Source organism: Oculina patagonica, chromosome 13, assembly GCF_052425735.1.
Source record: "Oculina patagonica isolate OP01 chromosome 13, crgOcupat, whole genome shotgun sequence".
NCBI classification, from domain to species: Eukaryota; Metazoa; Cnidaria; class Anthozoa; order Scleractinia; family Oculinidae; genus Oculina; species Oculina patagonica.
The window spans coordinates 35,266,712-35,289,865 of NC_135770.1; the positions used below are offsets into that span (position 1 = coordinate 35,266,712).

A 23,154-nucleotide genomic window follows, 5' to 3' on the forward strand; every position below is an offset into this window, starting at 1 on the left:
TGAAAAAATTTGGTTTAACCTAAAATGGTCTAAAATCCACACAATTCCGTAAGCCATGAATATTCGGTATACGGCTGAAATACCATTCGTTTGAACTGAAGCGGATGAACTCATTGAGTGATTGTTTTGTGTATGTATAATGTATTCTTTTTTACAATACCGTATGTTTCACGGGGTAACCACACTGTCGAAGCTCTAATTGGTCATAGCTCGAACCCCGGGGGGCTCAAACGCGCCGTCCCTTTGTTTATCCCCGGCCAAGCAGTCAAGAAGACTAAACAAATATTTTCATCTCGGGAAGTTATGAATAGCGAGGTTCAGGTTCAGTTTTTAAGCGTCTTTTGTTCGAAACAAGAGAAGCCAAAGAGACTACTCTTGGCATGGGAGGGGAGGGAAGGTGAAGGAGCAAGTCTACCGTCCTCATATCAATCACACAAAATTATGCCCATTTTCGAGAGCAAATTGTTTCTGCATCAACTAATGAGGCAAATTGTAATGTTTCAATAATTCATTTTACGCGGTGGTTGCTACAAGGTCCTACAAATAAGAAGGACCTTTTTGAGACACTTCTAAAATTTTCACAAAATAAGACTGAAAAGCTTGAGACTCTTACTTTTAAACATTTCACAAAATAAGACTTAAAAATGCTATGAAAAGATATATTAAAAAACCGCCGATGTTTGACGTTGGCTGAACGTCATTATCAAATCAAAGAGTTAATTGAAAAGTACAATTTCCTTTCTAGATATGCTTTTCTTCATATAAATCTGATTTATCAACCAAAAGCAATCTGAAACATGCAAAATTTTGCTTGAGAAGCGATCTTGTTTTTTTTTTTTTTTGCAAAAATAACAGGTCGTTGAAAAAAAACAATCGAAGAAAAATGTTATGAAATGTTGTCTGCCGGCACACGAAGAGTTTGGCGAGATCAGACACAGTTTCTATCTCAAAGTACATACGGACTTACTCCATTTGTGTGAAACTTCTTTATATGGCTTATATTTGACAAAACATATTCTTCATCAGGCCCGTAGGAACGAATTTTCCAGAGGTTAGCACTGAGGGTGATCTATTAGGATGGGCCTCCGGCCAATCCCCTGTAGGGGGATCCGGGGGTATCCTCCCCTGGAAAATTTTGAAAATTTAGACACGCTCTAGTGCAATGGCCGATTCCCTCTATAGCGCGCGCCTGCAGGGAATCACGGTAGTTGTATTCATCAAACCATGCGCGAGACTCGGCAACGATACACGCTGCTGAGTCTCGCGCGTGGTTTGATGAATACAACTACCGTGATTCCCTGCAGGCGCGCGCTATAGAGGGAATCGGGTATTTGGTGCATTTTGGAACACTTTCAGAGACGCCTTTTGATGTAACTTTCAAACCATTTTGAAGCCATTTTTTGAATATTTATTGTTGTCTGAAATACATTAAGGCTTCTAACAATCACACAATTTGACCCCAATGCATTTGCGTACCTTTGTTTAAAGTGCCTATGAAGGAAAATTAACAGACATTTGAGCTTAAAATGCCCTTAAAATGCCTTTACAATACACATTTTCGCCTTGGATGCTTATTAACTCTAAATTAAATATACTGTTCCCGACTGTTACGAGCTGTAAAGACCTATTCTACTTAAATTTTTCCCAAAAGTGGGGGGGCACGGGCCCCCCCGGCCCCCCCCCCCTACTCCTACGGCCCTGTTCATGATTTGTTTATTGTTTGTATTTACTATTTACAACTTTATTTAGTGTTTTGAACTATATAAAGTGCAAAGCATAAGAAGACTACCACAATACATTAAAGTTGCTATATATTTCAGTGCGCAGAGAGCTCGAATTATTCCTCCGCTGAAGAGGTAAAATTGTTCTGTTTAATACTTCTTGGTCCATTGTTGTTTTGCCGCCTTATGACACTTGTTCTTCTCTGCCTGCGGAATACGAAGACGAAATATTTTCAATAGCGTAGGTAGGTAGGTAGGTAGGTAGGTAGGTAGGTGGGTGGGTGGGTGGGTAGGTTGGTAGGTAGGTAGGTAGGTAGGTAGGTGGGTAGGTAGGTAGGTAGGTGCGTGGGTAGGTAGGTAGGTAGGTAGGTAGGTAGGTAGGTAGGTAGGTAGGTAGGTAGGTAGGTAGGTAGGTAGGTAGGTAAAATCTGAATTCTTCTTCCCTTGGATGAAATTCGTTGTTACCCGTTGCGGTGGATAGGGATCGAACCCGGATCGCTTAATAAACCGGGATCCAGCAGGCCAGCGCACTATCCACGCATGCATCAAGCCGCTGTCCTCCCCTGTGAAAACAGAGGAAGACGCGAATTTAGCAGCCTTGAGCTTTACTACCGTCATCAGTACTTACGATAAAAACCTTTTAATTTCCTTATTGTCAAGCGAATCACTGTAAGACATGCAGTTGACATCATCACAATGACCACGAGTTCTCCAACTTTACTCAAACGCTTTTGACGAAGTTCTGTCTCAGTTTCATAATTCAGTCCTATCCACAAAGATTATAAAAAAGATAATATACGTATATAAATAAGTGTAGCAAAAAAGTCTGCGTTCGGGCCTAGTGGCCCATAAGGCCAGAGCTTTTCCCGGTTTCCGTAACATGAAGCGACTAGGAGTATTTCTACTCCCCCCTGGATGGGATGCTTGCCCGTCACAGGGATACCCCCAGCATAATATTCGCCAGTACCCCTGATTTATACACCTGACTGAACAGAGGCATTGTGAGAGCAAAGTGTCTTGCCCAAGAACACAACACAGATTGACCCCAGCCAGGGCTTGAACCAGGGCCGCTCGATCTGGAATCCAGCACACTAACCAATTGGCCACCGCGCCTCCCACACATACAAGTGTATAGTGTTATAATTCAATACCAAGTTCGAGGGGTCGCATTGCGAGCTCAGAGTTTCTAATCAGAGGGACCAAGAGCAAAGCAAATAAGCAATTTTACAGAAAATTCAGTTGTACGCGCAAGCGTGACAGTTTCAAGGCGCAATGGCTATTCTTTTGAAAATGATAGAGCTTGCTGTTATCACCGAGAAATATTAAGTTGCCTATCTACTAGCTGGTTCCTAGCTATGTATGGATTGGTCGGCGGGGGATATTTTGAACCAACCTTGCTCATCCTTGATTTCTTCATGAAACATCATGCCTAAACTCCAGTCAAGGCTTTTGGAAAACTCTCCAGTGTAGTCTTTTATATACCAGAAATACTTGCTTATCTACATAGCAGAAAGTCAGCAAGAAAAAAACGTTTAAGCTAAAACGAGCCAGGCCGGGGAAGTTTGAGTTTTTTTCGTATTATTTATTGTTCTTGTTTTAGTGGTTAAAACGTTGTAGATGCCGTTTCTGTGCGCGATGTGTAAGTACTAGTGAACAAATTGTGTTACACCTTTTCTAAAATAATGATGCCTCTTTGTGTCATTTGGATTTGCAAGTAAGATAAGCATTTCATTGCTTCTGTTCTATTGCTCGACACGGTATGTTGTTTCTTTTCACAAAGGAGAACTGCCTCTTATAGAACTAGAAGTGCTGATATACATTTTCACAAAAATATGTAATCAGCACCACACCGTTTTTATAAATTGACTGTTCGTCCAGTCATCGAAAGCTAAAGAAAATTGTGTCGTGGATAAGAGGAGCCGTTTAAATGGTAGAGACTATTCAGAAATTCACTGTTTTACTAACGCTAGCATACATTTCTATACTCACTGCAGAACTCCAGTGGTGATTCAGTCTGTCTCGAACCACTCCACTATAACCACCAGGATGTTCTTGAAGACCTTCAATTTCAATCAAGAGAAAACTTATTTTCTCTTGTTTCAATTAAATAGAAGACAAACACAGAAACGAGGTTTGTGTTACCATTTACGGTCATTAACAGTAAATCCGCGCGAAACTAGCGGTCACTGATTTGTGACTTGCCTAGCATAGATTCAAAGTTAAGTGGTGTAAAGGTTTGGTTATGGTTAATTTAAATGTCGTAGGGTTATTTGATTGAATTTGTTAAAATCATTTAGGTACCTCCACGCGCACGCCACTAAAAACTGTAACAATTTGAAAACCGCATACAAACGAAAGCAAATTTGTAGTTTCAATATGGAAAAATTGTAGACAGAAACAAAAAGCAGAGAAATCTGCTGCATTTGTTGAAAAATCTACAATTTGGAGGATAATTACGTAGGTAGGTAGGTGGGCAAATAAGAAAAAACAATTGTCTGAAGAAACTGCTGAAAAATGAAAAAAGAGACTGCTGAAAAAAGGTAAGAAAGGCTTGCAAAAATGAGATCAACTGCTAAAAAGCGAACCTGTCCACAAACTGTGAAAGAGAGACAAGAAAAACTTATTGATTCTCCAATTGATGAGGAAACACATCATGAAAAAAACAATATTGATATGTTTCATAAGTCTAATATCTATACCGTTAACCAGTGCTCTGTGTGTTGGGAAGCATGGCCCACAAAGGTCAAGCCAAGAATAACTAATCAACATCAGTGTTCAAGGTACACTAACGACAAAGAACAACCAAAGAGATTTTCAAAAGAGAATGATATGATTCCACAGTAGTTCCTTCTCAGCTTGAGGGCTTAACCCAAGTAGAAGAAATGCTAATTGCACGAGCACTTCCCATTTTGTGGGCAACGGGGCTATTCGGGTCACTGTATCAATCTACCACAGAATGTAACAGAACTGAGCAAATTCTTTACCAAGATACCCAAAAGATTTATCAGTTATAGTTGTCAAGATGAAAGGTAAAGACAACAGCTTTAAAGATGTCACAGTTCGAAGACAAAAAGTTGTAGATGCACTGCATTGGCTTAATTATTAATAACAATAGGTATTACAAGGATGTAACCATCAATCAAAACTCTTTGGACTCATTGCCTTTTCATGGTGTACCACAAGATCTACTCTGGTTAGAAACAGAAACTCTTGAAAACAGTGAAGCTCGTGAGGTTGACTTAGGCCCCCAAAACGAAGAAGACATAGTTTATAATGAAGCCACAAATCAGAAATGAGTAGTTTTCTATCTATTCCTGAATGTCAACAGCAAGAAGTTCAAGCTATACAGCAACAGTTGTCTCACCAGGGTACACATATGCCATGGTCAACAGTAGATAATGAGCCATTAAATGAGAATGTAACTCCTTTCTTAGCAACATTAGCTTTTCCTGCATTGTTCCCTGATGGCAAGGGTGACCCTACCAATCCTTCACTTCGTAGAGATGTACCTCTTGCAGAAAGAGTAAAGCATCTTTTAAGATTTGGAGAAAATAGAGATGACAAGTGGCTATACCGCTTTGCTAGTCATCCAAGATTTTCTCACTGGGCTTTGAATATGATTCAAAGAAAACGTATTCTACAGCAAACAGGAATATTTCTCAAACAGAATCCTGGAGAAGTACATCTCACAATGGAAGAGCTGCAACAAATGGCAGCTAACAACAACTCAAGTGTTTTTCTATTTAAGTTATCACGATATCTTAGTAACATTACCGGATCAAATGCTTATTTGCATCTAAAGAGGATCTAAAAGCAATTATAACTCATGTTGGAGCTCCAACATTCCTTTTCACTTTTTCCTCTGCTGACATGCATTGGCCTGAGCTACGTAAACATGCCCTATTTAGCAGCTCACTAAGTGATACCACACCTGAAAGCAGACGAAACATTGTCATTAACAATCCCCACATCACTGACTGGTTCTTTACACAACGTTTAGAAAACTTTCAATTGAACATTGGTTGTATAGATCACTAAATGCTGAGCGGCACTGGTACAGATTTGAGTACCAAGCCAGGGGTAGTATACACTGTCATGGTGTGGCAAAACTTTAGAATGACCCAGGATTATGTAAACTTTCAGAAACAGGCTATTTGGCGGAAATGTCCATTGATAAAGCTGAAAAATCAGATATTATAGAACTTAACAAACACATACCAGAAGGAGAAAAAGCTTCTCAAGCTGTATGTGAATATGTAGGTTGGTTATTATCTACATACAATCCCAACCCACCAGAGGATGGGTTTTGGATTAAACCCTCCATTCATCCTTGCCAGAGGCAACACAGAGATATTATGAACAACAACAATCTGATGACGATTACGTAGACTTAATTGAATACAGTACAAAGGCACACTCGTTGCAGTACAAATTATTGCCTTAGAAAGAAACAGAATAAAAAACAGATGTTAACTGTAGATTCAACTTTCCATTTCAACCTTGCACAAGTACAAGGCTAGACTTTGAACCAATTCATTCAAAAGATGGAAATGCCAACTAAAAGGCCAAAATAGTGACAAAGCGAAATGATGGTAGACGCAATAATCATCAACGCCTTCAACTGCAAGGTTGGAGGGCAAACTGTGATATTCAGGTGGTAATTGATTATCATGTATGTGTTGAATACCTTGCAAATTATGCATCTAAAGGAGAACCAAGACCACCAGTATTAAAATAGGCATTTAATTCTATAATGCACTCTTGCAAAAATGACAGTTACCCACACGAAATGGCGAGAAAGCGAAATGGCGAAATGGCGAAATAGCGAAATAGCGAAATGATATTAAAGATAAGAGCCAAATTAAGTTAAATGATATTACCGTTCCACTAAAATCTGCATCTGTTGCCTGATTTATTCTGTGTACAATGTAAGGTCAAGGAATAAACCCCGACAAATTAAAGTAAATAATAATAAGGGGTATACATATAAGTAGCACTTTTCAAGAAGTAAGAAAAAATTGCAGTTGTTCTAAAGTGAGACAAGCAAAGTCGCCGTTTATATGCGAACAAAAATGAGTTTAGAAAAACAAAATAGTAATAAATTTCACTAAAGCACGTGAGGTGGCGGCACGTAAACGCAGCTGTCTCGCCTTTCTGACGTCTTCGTTCCACGGCTGCAAAATAGAAAACGAGGATGACTTCTATGTTAAAGGATAAGGACGTGAAAAGTCCAATTCGAAAAAGGATCTAGTTCCGTTACATGTAAAAGGAAAAACTGTTCAGGCGAAACCTCCTGTCATCCTCCTCCTGACGTGAGATAAACAAATCGTTTTCTTCCGATGCCAAAAATAATGCCCGCCATTTTGATTAAAAATATCCTAGGCAAATAGCAACTCGTTAACAAGGAGAGACTGGGGTTACAAGGTCCGTGACGGAGAATTTGTGATTTGAACGATTGGTTGCAGTTCGTTCCAGTATTAAAAACGTTAAAATTTGTGAGTATTACTTAAGCTTATGTTTACCCCTTATGATTACTATCTTTAAATTGTCAGGATTGTACACAGAATAAATCAGGCAACAGATGCAGATTTCAGTGGAACGGTAATAATCATTTAACTTAATTTGGCTCTTATCTTTAATATCATTTCGCCATTTCGCCATTTCGTGTTTTAAACACGCCCAGCTCATCCTTTAATGTGGTACCAGTCAGCTTAGATGGTTCTCGTAGAGTCAGTACTTAGTCTTTTGGTGGCAGTCTTGTAACAAATGACTCATTGCTCGATGCTTACGCAAACCGTGAAAAATATGCAAAAACTATTCCAGATATAGTAGAGCCAAATTTTATTGATTTTGCCTCAAAACACAAACTTGTGAACAAAAAGCTAACAAGTCAACCAGAAAACACCATCCCAGGAGTTTTCCCAGTTCTTTCCACCAATCCAAAGGGCCCAAATTTTGGCCTTAATTGTAAACATCAGTTGCTCAGATACAAACCTTGGCAGACTACACAGGAAAATGCTTGGGATGATCAACCAGGTTCTGATGAAGTATATACAATACAATACAATACAATTTTGATGTCCAAACGTGGGACGAGGTCTCCCTCAATGTCCGAGCCAGAGGCTCATGTATAAAACGTAGGACTTAAAATTAAAGTACACTAAAATATATGCTATTAAAAGTATATAAAATCTATCCCACCCATTAAAAATAGAATGATAAAAAGGACAAAACTAACACCACCCCCCTCCCCTTACCCCATACTGTATAAATAGTTTAAATCAATGGATCAAGTGATAAAGAATATAAAAAGAAAAAAAACGCACAAGGATAAAAAGATAAAAATACATCAAAGAGTTAAAATATTAATGGATCTAAGATAAACAATAGCTACATTAACAGCTTGTCTAAAATTATCAAAATTAAAAGTGTTCAACCTTTTGCGAAAATCGTTCAAGTTCGTTGATTGTTTAATGTGAACAGGCAGTTGATTCCATAAGTGTGTACTTTATATGTAAAATATATTAGTTCATGGAAAATGTAATTTGTGATAGTCTAAGATTAGCATAAATTACTGTTTTGCCGGCACGGACCAGAGGGTTGGGCGCGGGTTTGCGGTGTGCAATGTATAGTGGGATTTGAGTTTGTAATAGGTGGCCGTTAGGAAGGTGAGACATTCTACGGTCAGCCTTCGCCACGTTTTGGTCAATGTTTGGTTTTATTTTTATTTCCTTTTTCATTGGTGGATGCTGACTTACGCTTTGTTTTGTTTAAATATTTAGTTCTCCTATTATAATTGTATCACTGTAAGATCATATATTTCGAAAAGTATTTGCTTACAGTATGTTAGATAAGAATACCCTAAAACCCCAAGGGTTGCGCCACTGCCTTGGTCGGGGGCACACGTTCCCCGTTTTCTCCACTTGCTGGTTTTTAGGGGTTTTCGTGTCCGGCTCTGGTGCATTAAGTTTTGTAACGCTTTTCATAGTTTGTAATTTCTTGTATTATCCGTTGAGATTGAATAAACGGGACGGTGGCTCGGCTGGCCAACGCACCCAATTTATAACTGAGATGTGTGTCTGGATGTGTAGTGGAGGCAAAACGCATTTCTTCAAACACATTATGCTAAACACCATGTACCTGATTGTTATGAAAAACCGCAAACTTTACAAAATCTATCAGAAAATGACACTGACCCTGAGTACTTTTCACAACAACTTCCGCAACGGGAAGAGTGGATGCATTTAGCTGATCTTATACCTGGGTCCGAACAAACAGCTCAGCATGATGATAGCAATTATGACTGGCAAAATGACAAGTACAAGTATCGACACCAAATTATAGGAGAGATGCCTTCCTGGGTAAAATCTAAAAAAGATACATTTTCACTTGCACTGTCTCAACAAAACATTTACATTAGTACTTTTAGTGAGATGCAAGCACATGCATACAACATGAGTCACATGATAACGGCACACTCAGAAAAAGCTTCTCCAAAAGATCCATTGTTACTCATCGAGGCCCTGCCAGGGGGCTTCCCCTGTCGCTTGTCTAAATTTAAAAATGAGCCGTGTCGCTGTTTTATCAAACTTCGCGTCGCTGTCGGTAGTAAAATTGAAGGAAAATTACTTGTCCTTGTCGGAATTTAACTTTTTCCAAAAGGGTTGTCATTTGTCGCGATTTCATTTTATTCGCTGTGGCTACTTTTTGGGCCATGTCGCTTGTCGGAATTTATCCTGGCAGGGCCTCCTCATTGTAAACGGAGTTGCAGCTGGAACAGGTAAAAGTTATCTGATCAATGCCATTCGAAATCTCCAGGCATAACTAATCGATGATCAATGACATCAACGGGTAATCAATGAGTAATCGATGGGTAATCAGTTGATTAGTCATTGATTATTGGCGATGATCAATTAGTAATCGATGAGTAATCGAAGCCCAAAAATTTTGTGGCCTATCGATTACTCATCGATGACATCGATTACTCATTGATGTAATTGATAACCTATTGATGTTATTGATTACTCATCGACGACCCATTGATTACTCATCGACCATTATACTGTGCACAAAAGACACATTTCTTGCTTTCTTGTACCATTATTTTCATTTGTAATTTATAAACCTGGCGTTCCTGTTGACGAAATTACGCCTTCACAAAAGATCAAACCTTCCGGCATGTCGAGACGCGACGGTGCTAATCACAAATACAGATGATGATTAATTGTGCAATATTTCACTTTACCCAACTCTTTATTTGATAACATAACAACTGGACAGGAACCAACCAGTCTGAAAATGAAACTAACATGTACAAGTACGCTGACAAGAATCGATTACGTGGTTATAGATTTTGTTTGGTGGATGTTTGTCAGCAAAGTAAAACTGCTTCGGCTTAGGGAAACAGCCGCCATAAGCAGTTACATTACGCACCGGAACAGCTGCAAGCACTTTTACTGTTTATGCCGCACCTTTTTCATGTGTAACCGTGATACGGTTTTCATGATCAGCCACGAGATGATATCGATGTGTAACAAATGAAATCAATGACTAATCAATGCAATCAATGACTAATCGATGCAATCGATGACTAATCGATAACCAAAAATTTTGTGGCCTATCGATTAGTCATCGATTACTCATTGATCATCAGCAATAATCAATGACTAATCAACTGATTACTTATCGATTACCTATTGATTACTCATTGATTTCATTGATGTCATTGATGTCATCGATTAGTTATGCCTGGAAATCTACTTGGAACATCTTGTGTAGTGACAGCCACCATGCACTGGCAAAGCTGCCTATAAAATAAATGGCTGTACGATCCATTCACTATTAAAACTTCCAGTTGGCTCAAGAGGCACTAAGGAGTTCTTGACTGCTCAGGCCCTCGTGAGATTGCAAATAATCTGAAAGGCATTACTTATATTATAATTGATGAATACTCCATGCTAGGACAAACAATGCTTGGCTGGATTGACAGACGTTGTAGACAAGCAACAGGCATAAGTGATAAACTTTTTGGTGGTCTGTCACTCATATTATTTGGTGATCCTGGTCAATCACCTCCTGTGGCTGATAAAGCATTCTACCATTCTAAACCTACCTGCTCCATAGCCGGAACAAGGTCATTTAGCTTACCTCATGTTTACCAATGTAATTAAACTGTCAGTAAACCAAAGAGTTCTAGGTACAAACCCAGAACAAATTCAATTTAGAGATTTACTTATGCGGTTACGTACAGGACAATGTAGTGAACAAGACTAGAAACCTCTTTTGACTCGCCAACCTATCAATGTACCAAATAACGTTAGTGAATTTCAAGATGCCACAAGGCTATATTTTGGCAACGAAGAAGTTGCAAATTACAACTTTGAAAAATTGTCAGCACCTTATCAGCCAATAGCACGTATTAATGCACGTCATTGAAGTGACTTAGCTAAGAAAGCTAACCCTGATGAGATTGCAGGACTGGAGCCTTGTATTTTCCTCGCAAAAGGGGCACATGTTATGCTCACTATGAATCTGTGGACAGAGGTTGGGCTTTGCAATGGTATAACTGGAATTGTTCTAGACTTCATTTATGCAGACAATCAGCAGCCTCCTGACTTACCACAAGCTGTCATTGTGAAATTTGACAACTACACAGGTCCATCAATCAGTGACTCTATTTCATCTTGTGTGCCTATATGCCCAATCACAGTTAATTCTCAATCTATTGATGGATTACATGAGCGACAACAACTCCTTTTAACACTGGCTTGGGCAATAACTTTACATAAGAGTCAAGGGCTAACTCTACCAAAGGCATGGATGGAAATTGGTCAAACTGAAATATCTGCAGGCATTTCATATGTAACAATTAGCAGAGTCAGAACACTGTCTTCTTGCATTATTGAACCTATGACGTTTGAAAGGCTTAAAAGTCTTAAAAAGTCAGCAAATTTAAAATTCAGACTTGATGAAGAAAAGAATCTTGATAAACTTGCAAAAGAAACATGCAAAAATGTAATTAAATGATGCAATTTTTTAAATAAGTCCTAAATGATATGATTAAATCATAGTTTTCCACTACATTTTCATAATTTTTGTTATTTTATGTCCCATGTAGTCCATTGTGCAAACATCATCTCAGCAAAAGTAGATGTCATTGATCTTCAACGGTGTACTACAACATATTTCTTACATGCTTTGAAAATGACACAACAGCTACCTTTTCCACTGGTCTAGTCTGTGTTACATAACACATAATTTAACCAAGGTATTTATCGGTTATAAACTAAAGCAGATCCATTTCACCATTTCATACACATTCTACTGATTTTAAGGGTTTTAATGCTTCCAAAACGAGGAAAAAAAATAATAGCATTGTAATACATTTTAATTTGTAGAACCTCAGCACACTCACGAACAAGACCAGATGGCAGGTATGTTTCATATTCACTTTTTGATATATATTTATTATATCTCTCAGATAGTATGTGCGCAGTGATTGATTAATTTTTGCCAGTTGTTTCTTGTCAATTTAGCGTTCTCTCATGCAGTATTTTTTGTAAATAATACTGCAGTATTGTTACGTTTTCGAAAGAGAGACGAACACGTTGTATTCAAAGTTGCTCGCAGTTCTTTATTCTCAGTAGAGTTTCTACTTGGAGCTACTTGGTTTAACGAACTTCAGTTCACTTCAGAAATTCTTTCAAAGTAATCTTGAACCGTATCCAGTATTCATGCTTCCACGGAAAGGGTGAAAGAATTAATCGTTAAGTTAAAACGTTTGAAGTTTGGATTGTTGTCAGTACGAGCCAAATGCAAACCGTTTTCGAAAGCCAATAAAAATCACTGTCTTTTTGCTTTTGACGCGCTTCATTCAAACGTGGCTGGTGACCACGCCACCATTTACCAACAACTTGAAATGTTTTCTTTTCTCCTGAGCGAGACATATAAAAATAAATACCTTATTTTATTTTAGGTTAAAACCTCGTTTTCTTCGTTGCTCTTTTATTCACTTGCTCTTGATGAAACTTAAACACTGTAAAAAATACTTTGACAATCATTACTTTAAACCATAATAATATCTTCATAATATTCAGATGCAAGTAATCAAGAACATGCAGAAAGAGCTTCACTTGGCCTAAATAGTGTGACTAGAATCAGAAAAAAAAAGCATTAACCTGATCAGAAAAAATGACTTAAGAAAAATATACAGCCTTCTTATCTGATTCGTCAGTGATTTCTTCATAACTACAAGAAATGTCCTCTTTGTACCTTAAGTGACAAGTTTTCAGTAGCATGATCTACGAAAAGCATCATTTATTTTACTAATCATTATGCCAAACCTTATTTCCCACAATATACACATAATTTTATACATTTTCTTCTCCACTAGAATCATCTGACACTGATTTGGATACATCCATGCAAAGAACTTCGCTGCTTTATACACGATGTTTCTCCTACCCAGGAAGCTTCCTTATCCAAAAGGAAATTAATACTTCAACTTCACGATTCAGAGTAGGAATAATGCCACAAGAGCTGTTTGCTTCGCCCCAGAGAAACAGCCAGAATTGAGAACATTACAAAAAGTCAAAAGCCCATTTAAGCTGGAGAACTTTAGAACCAGCGGTACAAAACAAGACATCATTGTAACGAAACACACAAAGATTATCCCTTGGCAAGTGATGATGTCGATTTTGGATTCTCCGATGAACTGCAGGCGTAAGGAACTATAACAAACATATCAGCAATACAAAAACTTGCCCCTGAGCAACTGATCACACTAAAGCTGAGGTAGTAAACGTATCACAACTGTGAAGAAAATAAATACCCAATACTGTGGACAACTTGACAAGCTTAAAGTAATCGCACGCGACACAACAGCATCTGTCAAAATTATGTATTAAAACACCCTCGAAGTCAATAAAACGTATGAACTTCAAAATTTGTGGATCAAAACATCTGGGAAGAACAGTTTTCTCAACACCGCAAAGAGCGAGAAGTTTTTCTTCAAAGAGGTCCGACAGGGGCAGATCCAGGAATTTTTTATTGGAGGGGTCTAAGCTGGACGGAAACTCAAGCGGTCAATCAAATTTTTTGCACTAGTCGAAAGAATATTTCCTATACATCAATTCTATTAAAAATTACCTCTTTTAGAGCGCTCATTTCGGATATACAGGAATTATAAAGAAAACCAGTTAATTTGAGGCGCCATGAACAAATAAACATCGCGAAAACAAACTTCACCTACCTTCATGTTGACTTGAAATTTTCGACTTCACCGCCAGCAGGAAAGCCTTCGAGCGAGATTAAGACAGCAAACAGAACGAGAAATCTTTGGAAAGGTTCGGTTTTATTAAAACTTTGTTTCCTATCGGAAAAATGCACGATGAACCGAAAATGTCCGGACCAAGGGCTGTCCGGATTTAGGGCCACATACTGTAATCTCTAATTTTTTTTTATTCGTTGTTTTACACTGTTGTATTTCCTAATATTACAGTGCGACGCGTCTTACCGTGGCCACCCAACAAAATTTTTTACAAGTGTCATCTTGTAATATTTTACGTTTTCACTGCGTTTTGTTGATAAATAGGATGTAACAAGTATCTATTTGATCGTATTCAACTTTGCAAGGAGGCGTGTTCGTCAAACAAATAATAATATTACGAGAGCACACTTGTAAAAAAGTTTGTTGGGTGGCCACGGTAAGGCGCGTCGCACTGTAATGCTTTTATTACACTGTTACATATTACACTGAAGCACAATATGACACAGTATGTATGTTATGCATTAACTTTGTATTTCCAGCTGTTGAAAGCTACATGTTCATCGGTATCCTGTTGTGTTACCTTCTACGGTTCCGATATTAAAACTAAATTTAAATTCAAATAACTGTTGTATTTTTAAACCTTGTTTCAGAAAAACATTTTGTCGTTACTATTACAGAAATAAATGTTCAATCTCTTAATGTTCATTTCATACGCTATTTCACTTACCTTCCATCTACCACCTCATCTACTCCTGGGCCACTTTTTTGCTCTTACCTTATATTGGGTACCTATCTTGGGTCGAACGCACTCCCCTAATCTCTGATTATTACTAGTGTAATTAAAAAGCTACTTGCGTTTCAAACAACTCGCGATCGCGTACTCGCGGAAAAAACTGCTAGAAAATAAAAAGGTTTTACGGAACTTTCGTATGAGAATTTTAGAAACCTAAGCTTTTGTGTGAAGTTTAGAGGACGATTTCGGATTTCAGATTAGGATTGTCGTCGTCTTACCTGGTCCCTCCCCGGGAAGTGCAGCGAGGAGCGAAATACTGAACAGAAAGGTCCAAACAACGGCGAAATACATTGTAAACAACGGCAAAACACACTTCCGCGTAAATGCCATTAGCTTTGGATCAAAATGCTAACTGTAAAGAAAAATGACGACTGAAGTAAACGCTTCATAAACGAAGTTTGCGCGCGAGAGACTTATTAAGGCTATTTATTATCACTCATGTTCTATTTTTATCACTTACGTTTACACGGAACCGGTCCGGAACCTTTCCGAACCGGACCGGACCGGATCGGCTTCTGTTTACACGGAACCGACTGGAACGGACCGGTTCAACCGGTTCCATGTGACCTTGTACGGATTACGATCTTACAGTCAAACCGGATGTTCTTTTGATGGGAACTCTTGCGGCGCAATGTTCCAATATTGATTGACAGTTTGCTCGTCGCAACTTGCAACTTTTAATTCAAATTTGCTCGAGCAAGTTGCCAAGTTCCGGTTTTCATTTTGCCGTATAAAACGAGGTTGTACCACCTTTGTTTCAAAGCAACAGAAAATAATTGCCCCTTATTCGACTGTTCATCAACAGAATGCGAGAAATAAGCGACAGGGTTAGTCTACATTGCTAAGTTAGGAATTACGCTTCAAAATTACAAACGTAAGCCGTAACTTGCGGAGCAAATTTGAATTTTTAAGCGCAATTCCAAGTTTGGCGATTTCAACTAAGCCTGTCGCTAATTTATCGCAGTCTGTTGATAACCAGTCGACCATAGGACAATTATTTCATCCTTCTTTGAGACAGAGGTAAAATTATTATGTTTCATACGGGAAAAATGAAAACCGGAACTTGGCAACTTGGCTCAGGCAAATTTGAATTGAAAGTTGCAAGTTGCGACGAGCAAACTGTCAATCAATGTTGGAACATTGCGCCGCTGCTTCTTTTTGGAAGTGGAAACCCGAAATGGCATAACTCGCTTAAAACGCCTCGGATCGACCTGAGAACCGAGATAACAACAGATATAACAACAAGACATCGAGGGAAGTTGATTTTATTGTCAAAATATTATTATATTTAGCTATAAATTCGAAAGCGTTTTCTCCCATACAAACCTTTATAAATACGAATCGTTGTAACACAACACCTCCATATGCCACCAGGCGAGATTCACGTTTCGCGTATTTCAAGAGTATTATTTCGATCAACTCCTCACATCGTGAGCTTGGGCCGCCTGTGGATCCCTGTTATACAACGTGAAGGGGCAACATAAACAATCGCTGAAAGACAAGTAGATCTACAGAACGCCATTGTGTGGCTGCGAAGGGAACTCCAAGAAATGCAATTACAAGACAAGAACCTTGCTCGGCAGATGATAGCTCTTCGAAAAGGATTAAGAACATGATGAAGGTGGATGGATATGATATTAACGATTTGGACACAACAGAAAGTTTTGATTCAGGAATCAGTACAATGTAAACACTATATCGATTTTAAAGTTATAGCGAACGTGCGATCGCATCTTGAGCACGATTGTATATTGACGGCCGTTTTCATGTCGTAAATGCCGATAGATCAAATATTTACGTAAATGTGGGCACTTAGTGACACGGCAAGCATTTTCACTAATAACTAGCGGTTTTGCGGTGAGCAAAGAGACTACACAAAGCAATTTCTAATTCAAAACAGTATTTATTCTGCGGCGTTGGATTCGATATCTCTGGTCTCATAAAACTTCGCGCTTGATTTACCTTGCTACAAACAAGTTGTTTTGTTTTATTCAAAGAAAATTTCACGGCATTCTAATCGGCTTAAAACCATTTACAACTGTTTATCATGCAAGAATATTCTGTCGCGTTTGTGGGTGATATAAATAATCCGTGAATGTAATCAAATCATTTTGCCCTCGCGTTTGAACAATGCATGATAAAAAGACTTGACCAATATCAATGTCGATAATAGCTTCAAATTCATTATACTTTTAAATTGATGATTGTATAGAATAAATAGTTTTTTAGATAATTTGAACGATCGTTGGAAACGATTTTCCAAAGCCAAGGTTAATAGCTTGAAAATGTCAAGAAGAGAAATATTTTGGGTAAAATTGTACAACTAGTTTCTTGATGAAAGTGAAATAAAAACAAATTTGTCATGAATTATTTTTCTTTGCGATGTAATAAGCTTCCGAAGCAACACATCAAAAATAATATGAAGCGTTAAAGGATATTTCGTACGCTGTATCATTTTACGGCAAAAAACACAGCATGTTCCAGAACTCTCTATAAACTGGAGTCAAAACAATTTTCCCGCGAGCATATATGTTCAAATAACCAATCAGATTTGACAATTTTTACAGCGATAGCTGCTTATCGTTTCAAACATACTTCCTGGAGGGGAAATTGAAGCTCGATATTTTGGCTTCATTTTTCCATGACTAATAACTGCCAGCTGTTTTGTTTGAGCACAATACAGCACTTTTTAAAACTAAAGAAAAGGACTGCGTTGTTCAAACACGCCCCGTTTTTCTGTAAAATCCCCCGATGAAATCCTTGAAATCCTGTCCTTCCCGTTTTCACGTGATGAACGAACGGCGAAGTCTCGTACGGAAAAATTTGGTTGAACCTTACCTAAAATCCAGAAAAATTGCGTAAGCCATAAATATACGGTACTCGGCTGAAATACCATCCGTTTGAACTGAAGCGGATGAACTCATTGAGTGATTGTTTTGTGTATGTATTTTTTTTAACAATACCGTATACTGTTTCACGGGGTAACCACACGTGTACACGGTCGATCACTAATATTAATTGTTCATAGCTCAAACGCGCCTTCCCTTTGTTCCCCAAGCAGTCAAGAAGACTAAACAAAATATTCACACCTCGGGAAGTTATGAGTACCGAGGTTCAGCTGTTTAGGATACCGGAAGAAGCCAAAGAGACTACTCTTCAGGGCCGTAGCCAGACTTTTGAAAAAGACGAGGCATAATTTGCGAGTGTCGAAGGCACGAGACCTAAGTGGGGTCTGGAAAGAAAATTTTGTAATCTATAAGCTTTGAGACGCTACTTTTAGCATTTTTCTTGAGATATTTCTTCAGTTAAATCAATCAGGTTCAATTGGGGATTATTTTTCTACCTGACCGTATTTTTTTTTAAATTTTGGGTTAAAATCAAGACGAGGCAAGTGCCTCGTCTTGCCTCTTGCTGGTTACGGCCCTGCTCTTTTAAAGGGAGGGGAAGGTGAAGGGGGAAGTCTACCGCCCAAAGTCTTTTTGCAACATCATGTGACTTGAGTATCACAAAATCATGCCTATTTTCAAGAAAAAAATTGTTTCTGCATCAAATAATGAACCAAATTGTAATGTTTCAATAATTCTTTTTACGCGGTGGTTGCTACAAATAAGAAGCACCTTTTTGAGATCTTTTGAGACACTTACTTTAACAATTTTAAAACTGACGCCAATGTCCGACGTTGGCTGAACGTCACTATCAATTCAAAGTATTTAGGTCGTTGGAAAATACAATCGGAGAAAAAAAGTTATCGATGTCCGCCGGTACACGAAGAGTTTCGAGAGATCAGAGATAGTCTCTATATCTCAATCGAATCTCAAAGTACATACGGACTGACTCCATTCGTGTGAAACTTCTTTGACTTCTTTATATTAGACGTAACATATATTTCGCCATTTGTATATTGTTTGTATTTACTATTTATAACTTTATTTTGAACTATATAAAGTGCAAAGAATAAGAAGACTACTACAATGCTATTAAGTTGCTAAATATTTCAGCGTGTAGAGAGCTCGAATCATTGCTCCGCTGAAGAGGTTAAATTGTTTTGTTTAATACTTCTTTGTCCATTGTTGTTTTGCCGTCTTGTGGAACTTTGCTTTTCTGTCTGGCGTGTTCTTCTCTGCCTGTGGAATACGGAGACGAAATATTGTCAATAGTGTAGGTAGGTAGGTAGGTCGGCAGGCAGGCAGGCAGGTAGGTGGGTAGGTAGGTAGGCAGGCAGGCAGGCAGGCAGGCAGGCAGGCAGGCAGGCAGGCACGCAGGCAGGCAGGCAGGCCGGACGGCAGGCAGGTAGGCAGGCAGGCAGGTAGTTAGGTAGGTAGGTAGGTAGGTAGGTAGGTAAAATCTGCATTCATGCGTAGTGGGTTCAGCCTTTATGAACGGAGTCGGAGTATTTCTTCTCCCCTTTAATGAGATACCTGTACATCGCGTATAACCCCACCCCTCCAGCATTAACTGGTGCCCATGTAAACCACAAATTCCCCTAAGAGGGGCAGCTTGAGGGTCCAAAATGTCGGGAAACTGATTCATTAACCGTTTTTCCTTACGTTTTCGTTTTCTTTTACTTAATATTGTATGCAGTTGACCCATTTACACAGTTAGGCGAAGAGAGAGACAGTTTCCACAGTGAGGGGGGTGGAGTGTTTTTGCCGTAGCCAGGGCTCGAACCCGGATCGCTCCAACCAGGATCTAGCACGCACAACGCATGCATTAGGCCGTCGTCAGTGCTTCCCCTCTTTTAAAAGTACTGGATCCAATTGAATTGAGAATACGAAATCTTTTTTAAAAAGGAAAACAAGAACGCAAAATTTAGCACTCGGCTTAGTTTTACTGCCGTTAACAGTACTTACGATAAAAACCTTTTCCTTATTGTCAAGCGAATCACTGTAAGACATGCAGCTGCCATTATCACAATGACCAGGAGTTCTCCAACTTTACTCAAACGCTTTTGACGAAGTTCTGTCTCAGTTTCATAACTCAGCCCTATCCATAAAGATCAAAAAATAGATAAGATACGAATAAATACACCTTATTCGATGGTTTAACATATAATGCGCGCGGATATTTTGCGAGTTGCGTAGTATTTTTCCGAGCCCCGTATAGGGGCGAGGAAAAATACGAGCAATGAGCAAAATGTCCGCGCGTATTATATGTTAAACCATCGAAGAAGGGATTTATTATTCCGCTAATTTTTCCACTTTGTTTGGGCAAGTATTCCGTAAGTTTGTCCGCCCGTATTTTTGCCCTGTTCTACTGTGTAATAACGTGGAATATAAGCATATTTTGCGCGTTCTTTTGCCCTAATATGATAAAATGGCGCAATAGTGGAATAATAAAAATAAGTATATCAAAAAGGTCTGCGTTCGGGCCTAGTGGCCCACCGAGCTTATTCCGGTTTCAGTAGGTGAAGCGACTAGAATATTTCTACTCCCCCCTGGATAGAATGATAGTACATCACAGGGTTACCTGGCCTCTAGTCCAAATTTGCCCGTACCCATTTATTGCTGGTTTTCACTGTCACGCAATCAAAAAATAATTTCGGAACCATTCAACTACAGAAGCTATGAATTTCAAATATTATAGACGATAAATAGATAAACAATTTCTCCAAGTTTCAGGTCTGTGCGGTGTACCGTTCGCGATTTATTTGCCGAACCTTTCCACGCAAATTTATAAAGCTTAGTATGGAGATGCCATAACTGTGTCCTTCCGAGGGACACAAATATGGCCGCCGTGATGTCAGAGAAACCATCTGGAACTCAATTCTGTTTACAACGGCGGCAATCTTTGGCTCATGAGCTAGTACAGTTTCACATAAACACCACTTATTATATCTGAAATGTTCAATCTGCTAAAAATGGAAAGGAAAGGCCTTTTTTCAAACAAAACAGCTTTGTCACGGCACTCAGCTTGATGTCACATACGACGGAGAACTCAAATATTCAAAATGCTCTGTTTAATAAACGAATGACACTATCGATCTGGAAATTTGCAAAAAGATATATTTTTAGTTTATCTTACGTCTAATGACAACGAAAATTTTGTAGGCCTAGTGAATTTTGATTTCAGATTTTTATGACGTAACATGGGTGGAGAGAAGCACGGTGTGAGTAGAGTGTTTTCAAAAGACTTTACACTCACGGTGCTTCTCTCTAATGCCCAAGGGCACAACACAGATTGACCCCAGCCAGGGCTCAAAACCGGACCGCTCGATCCAGATTCCGGAGCACTAACCATTTTGCCACCGCGTCTCCCACATAAACAAGTGTGTGGTGTTATTACTCAATACAAAGTTGGAGGTGCTGTATTTTGAGCTTAAAGTTTTTAATTACTTTCCCCGCGGCAAAAGGAGAAATTCGGGAAAAGGACAAATAGGGACCAAAAGCAAGCCAAATAATCAAGCAGAAAAATTCAGTTACACGTGCAAACGTGACAGTTTCAAAGTGCAATGGCTTTCCTCTTGTGATGATACACCTTGCTCCTATCACTAAGAAATATTAGGTTGTCCATCTACTGCTAACTTGCGATCAGACGTTTTTTTTTCAGGAAAATAAACAATATATCCACTAGTTTGACGGGCGCAAGATATTTTGAACCAACCTTGTTCATCCTTGATTTCTTCGTGAAACATCATGCCTAAACTCCAGTCAAGGCCATTGGAAACCTCTCCAGTGTAGTCTTTTATATACCAGAAATACTTGCTTCGCTATATAGCAGAAAGTCAGCAAGAAAAAGAAAAATGTTTTGAGCTAAATACAAGCCAGGCTATGAAATTTTAAGTTTTTTTCCATATTATCATTATTATCATTATCATCATCATTATTATTATTATTATTATTATTATGTTCCTTATGTAATGTTTGCTTAAAGTCCTTAGCGCCGAGACCAAACCATGGTCCTGGGGCACTAAAGGGTAGCAGTTTTTAGTTGACAACACCCTCCTCAAAATATCCTTTTTTTTTTTTTTTTTTTTTTTTTTGTTATTATTATTAATATTATGTGGTAACATGCCGTTTCTTTGCGCGATATGCAAAGTGAACAAAAGGTATTCAGTCTACCTTTTCTAAAATCATGTTGCCTCTTTGTGTCATTGGGATTTGCAAGAAAGTAAGAAAAGCATTTCATGTCTATTGCTCGACATGCGCCAGTATGTAGTTTCTTTTCACAAAGGAGAACTTTCTCGCATGGTTGGCTGATACAGTTTTTATAAATTGACTGTTCACCACCAAAGGCTACATAAAATCGTGTTGTGGACTAGGACGAGCCATTTAAATGGTAAAGACTGGACAATGAATCCACTGTTTAATAAACCTCGCTGGCATACATTTCCATACTCACTGCAGAACTCCAGTGATGATTCAATCTGTCTCGAACCACTCCACTATATCCACCAGGATGTTCTTGAAGACCTTTCAATCGAATATAGAAGACAAACACGGTAAATTGCATTGTGTGGGAGGAAACAGGCGGTTTGAGTCATCATTTTCAGTAAGTCCGCGCGATTAGATAGGGGTGGTGTCACTGATTTGTGATTAGCCTAGTATAGATTAAGGGTTTGATTAGGGTTAAATTTGACGGTTATCTGCGGATTACTTAGGGAGTTACTGAATGATTGAATTTGTTAGGGTAATTTAGGTACCTATTCCATAGGTCACGGTTTGTTTTGTTGTTTTTTTTTTTCGCACGCCACTAAAAACTGTAACAATTTGAAAGTCGAATACAAGCAAAAACAAAGGTATAGTTTTGACAGTTGTAAACAAAAACAAAAAGCAAAGAAAGCTGCTGACATGCCGAGTTTCTTGGGAAATCTACAATTTCGAGGAAGTAATAAATAGAAAACTACTTGTATTTCAAACAACTCGCAAAAAAAATGCTAGAAAATAAAACAGTTTTTACGGTAATTTCGCTGCAGAATTTTAGAAATCTAAGCTTTTGTGTGAAGTTTAGAGGACGATTTAAATTAGTATTTCAAATAAGGGTTGTTGTTGTCTTACCTGGTCCCTCGCCAGGAAGAGCAGCGAGAAGCGAAATACTGAACAGAAAGGTCCAAACAACGGCAAAATACATTGAAACAACGACAAAACACCTTTCCGCGTAGATCACACGATGAATCGAAATGCTATCTGAAAAAAATGACGCGTTATGTACGCGTAATAAACGAAGTTTGCGCGCGAGACTAAAAGTGCGCTTGATCATTTATAAATAAAAAAGGATAGCTTTTGTAATACAGTATTTTGCAGTCTACGGATTGTTACATGGTTTCTAGTAATCAGGTACTGTTCTAACAGCTATTTCAGAATCAGTTTCGGGTTGCTATCAATTTCAAACAGGGTAAACCATGCTAGTCTGCCATTTTCGCATTCATAGTCCAG

At 38.6% G+C, this 23,154-nt stretch overlaps 2 protein-coding genes and 1 pseudogene across 2 annotated transcripts; 1 reads left to right on the top strand and 2 right to left on the bottom strand.

Annotated features, from left to right (window-relative positions):
* Window positions 1–2,338: 2,338 nt before the first annotated feature.
* Window positions 2,339–15,138, bottom strand: LOC144637165 (uncharacterized). The gene is made up of 4 exons (XM_078496302.1): window positions 15,001–15,138; window positions 3,711–3,781; window positions 3,115–3,220; window positions 2,339–2,487 (listed from the first exon to the last, which is right to left on the bottom strand). Exons 1-4 carry the CDS (start codon window positions 15,110–15,112, stop codon window positions 2,339–2,341), a joined length of 438 nt encoding a protein of 145 aa, XP_078352428.1. The 5' UTR covers window positions 15,113–15,138.
* On the top strand, window positions 9,021–11,747 carry LOC144635621 (ATP-dependent DNA helicase PIF1-like; annotated as a pseudogene).
* A 3,628-nt stretch (window positions 15,139–18,766) lies between the features above and the next one.
* LOC144636675 (uncharacterized) lies at window positions 18,767–22,879 on the bottom strand. Its single transcript, XM_078495865.1, has 5 exons — window positions 22,777–22,879; window positions 22,121–22,191; window positions 21,383–21,488; window positions 19,633–19,765; window positions 18,767–18,906 (listed from the first exon to the last, which is right to left on the bottom strand). Exons 1-5 carry the CDS (start codon window positions 22,847–22,849, stop codon window positions 18,798–18,800), a joined length of 492 nt encoding a protein of 163 aa, XP_078351991.1. The 5' UTR covers window positions 22,850–22,879; the 3' UTR covers window positions 18,767–18,797.
* Between the last annotated feature and the right edge of the window lie 275 nt (window positions 22,880–23,154).

What these genes read in the sequence shown, in the direction of transcription:
- LOC144636675 (XM_078495865.1), bottom strand. Translation starts at nt 22,849, where the DNA reads ATGTATTTTGCCGTTGTTTGGACCTTTCTGTTCAGTATTTCGCTTCTC. An exon ending in ATCATCACTGGAGTTCTGCA is followed by an intron (nt 21,489 to 22,120) that starts GTGAGTATGGAA and finishes TCTGCTATATAG; the next exon opens with CGAAGCAAGTATTTCTGGTA. An exon ending in ATAAGGAAAAGGTTTTTATC is followed by an intron (nt 18,907 to 19,632) that starts GTAAGTACTGTT and finishes CGTATTCCACAG; the next exon opens with GCAGAGAAGAACACGCCAGA.
- LOC144637165 (XM_078496302.1), bottom strand. Translation starts at nt 15,112, where the DNA reads ATGGCATTTACGCGGAAGTGTGTTTTGCCGTTGTTTACAATGTATTTC. An exon ending in ATCACCACTGGAGTTCTGCA is followed by an intron (nt 3,221 to 3,710) that starts GTGAGTATAGAA and finishes TCTGCTATGTAG; the next exon opens with ATAAGCAAGTATTTCTGGTA. An exon ending in AGAAATCAAGGATGAGCAAG is followed by an intron (nt 2,488 to 3,114) that starts GTTGGTTCAAAA and finishes CTTTGTGGATAG; the next exon opens with GACTGAATTATGAAACTGAG.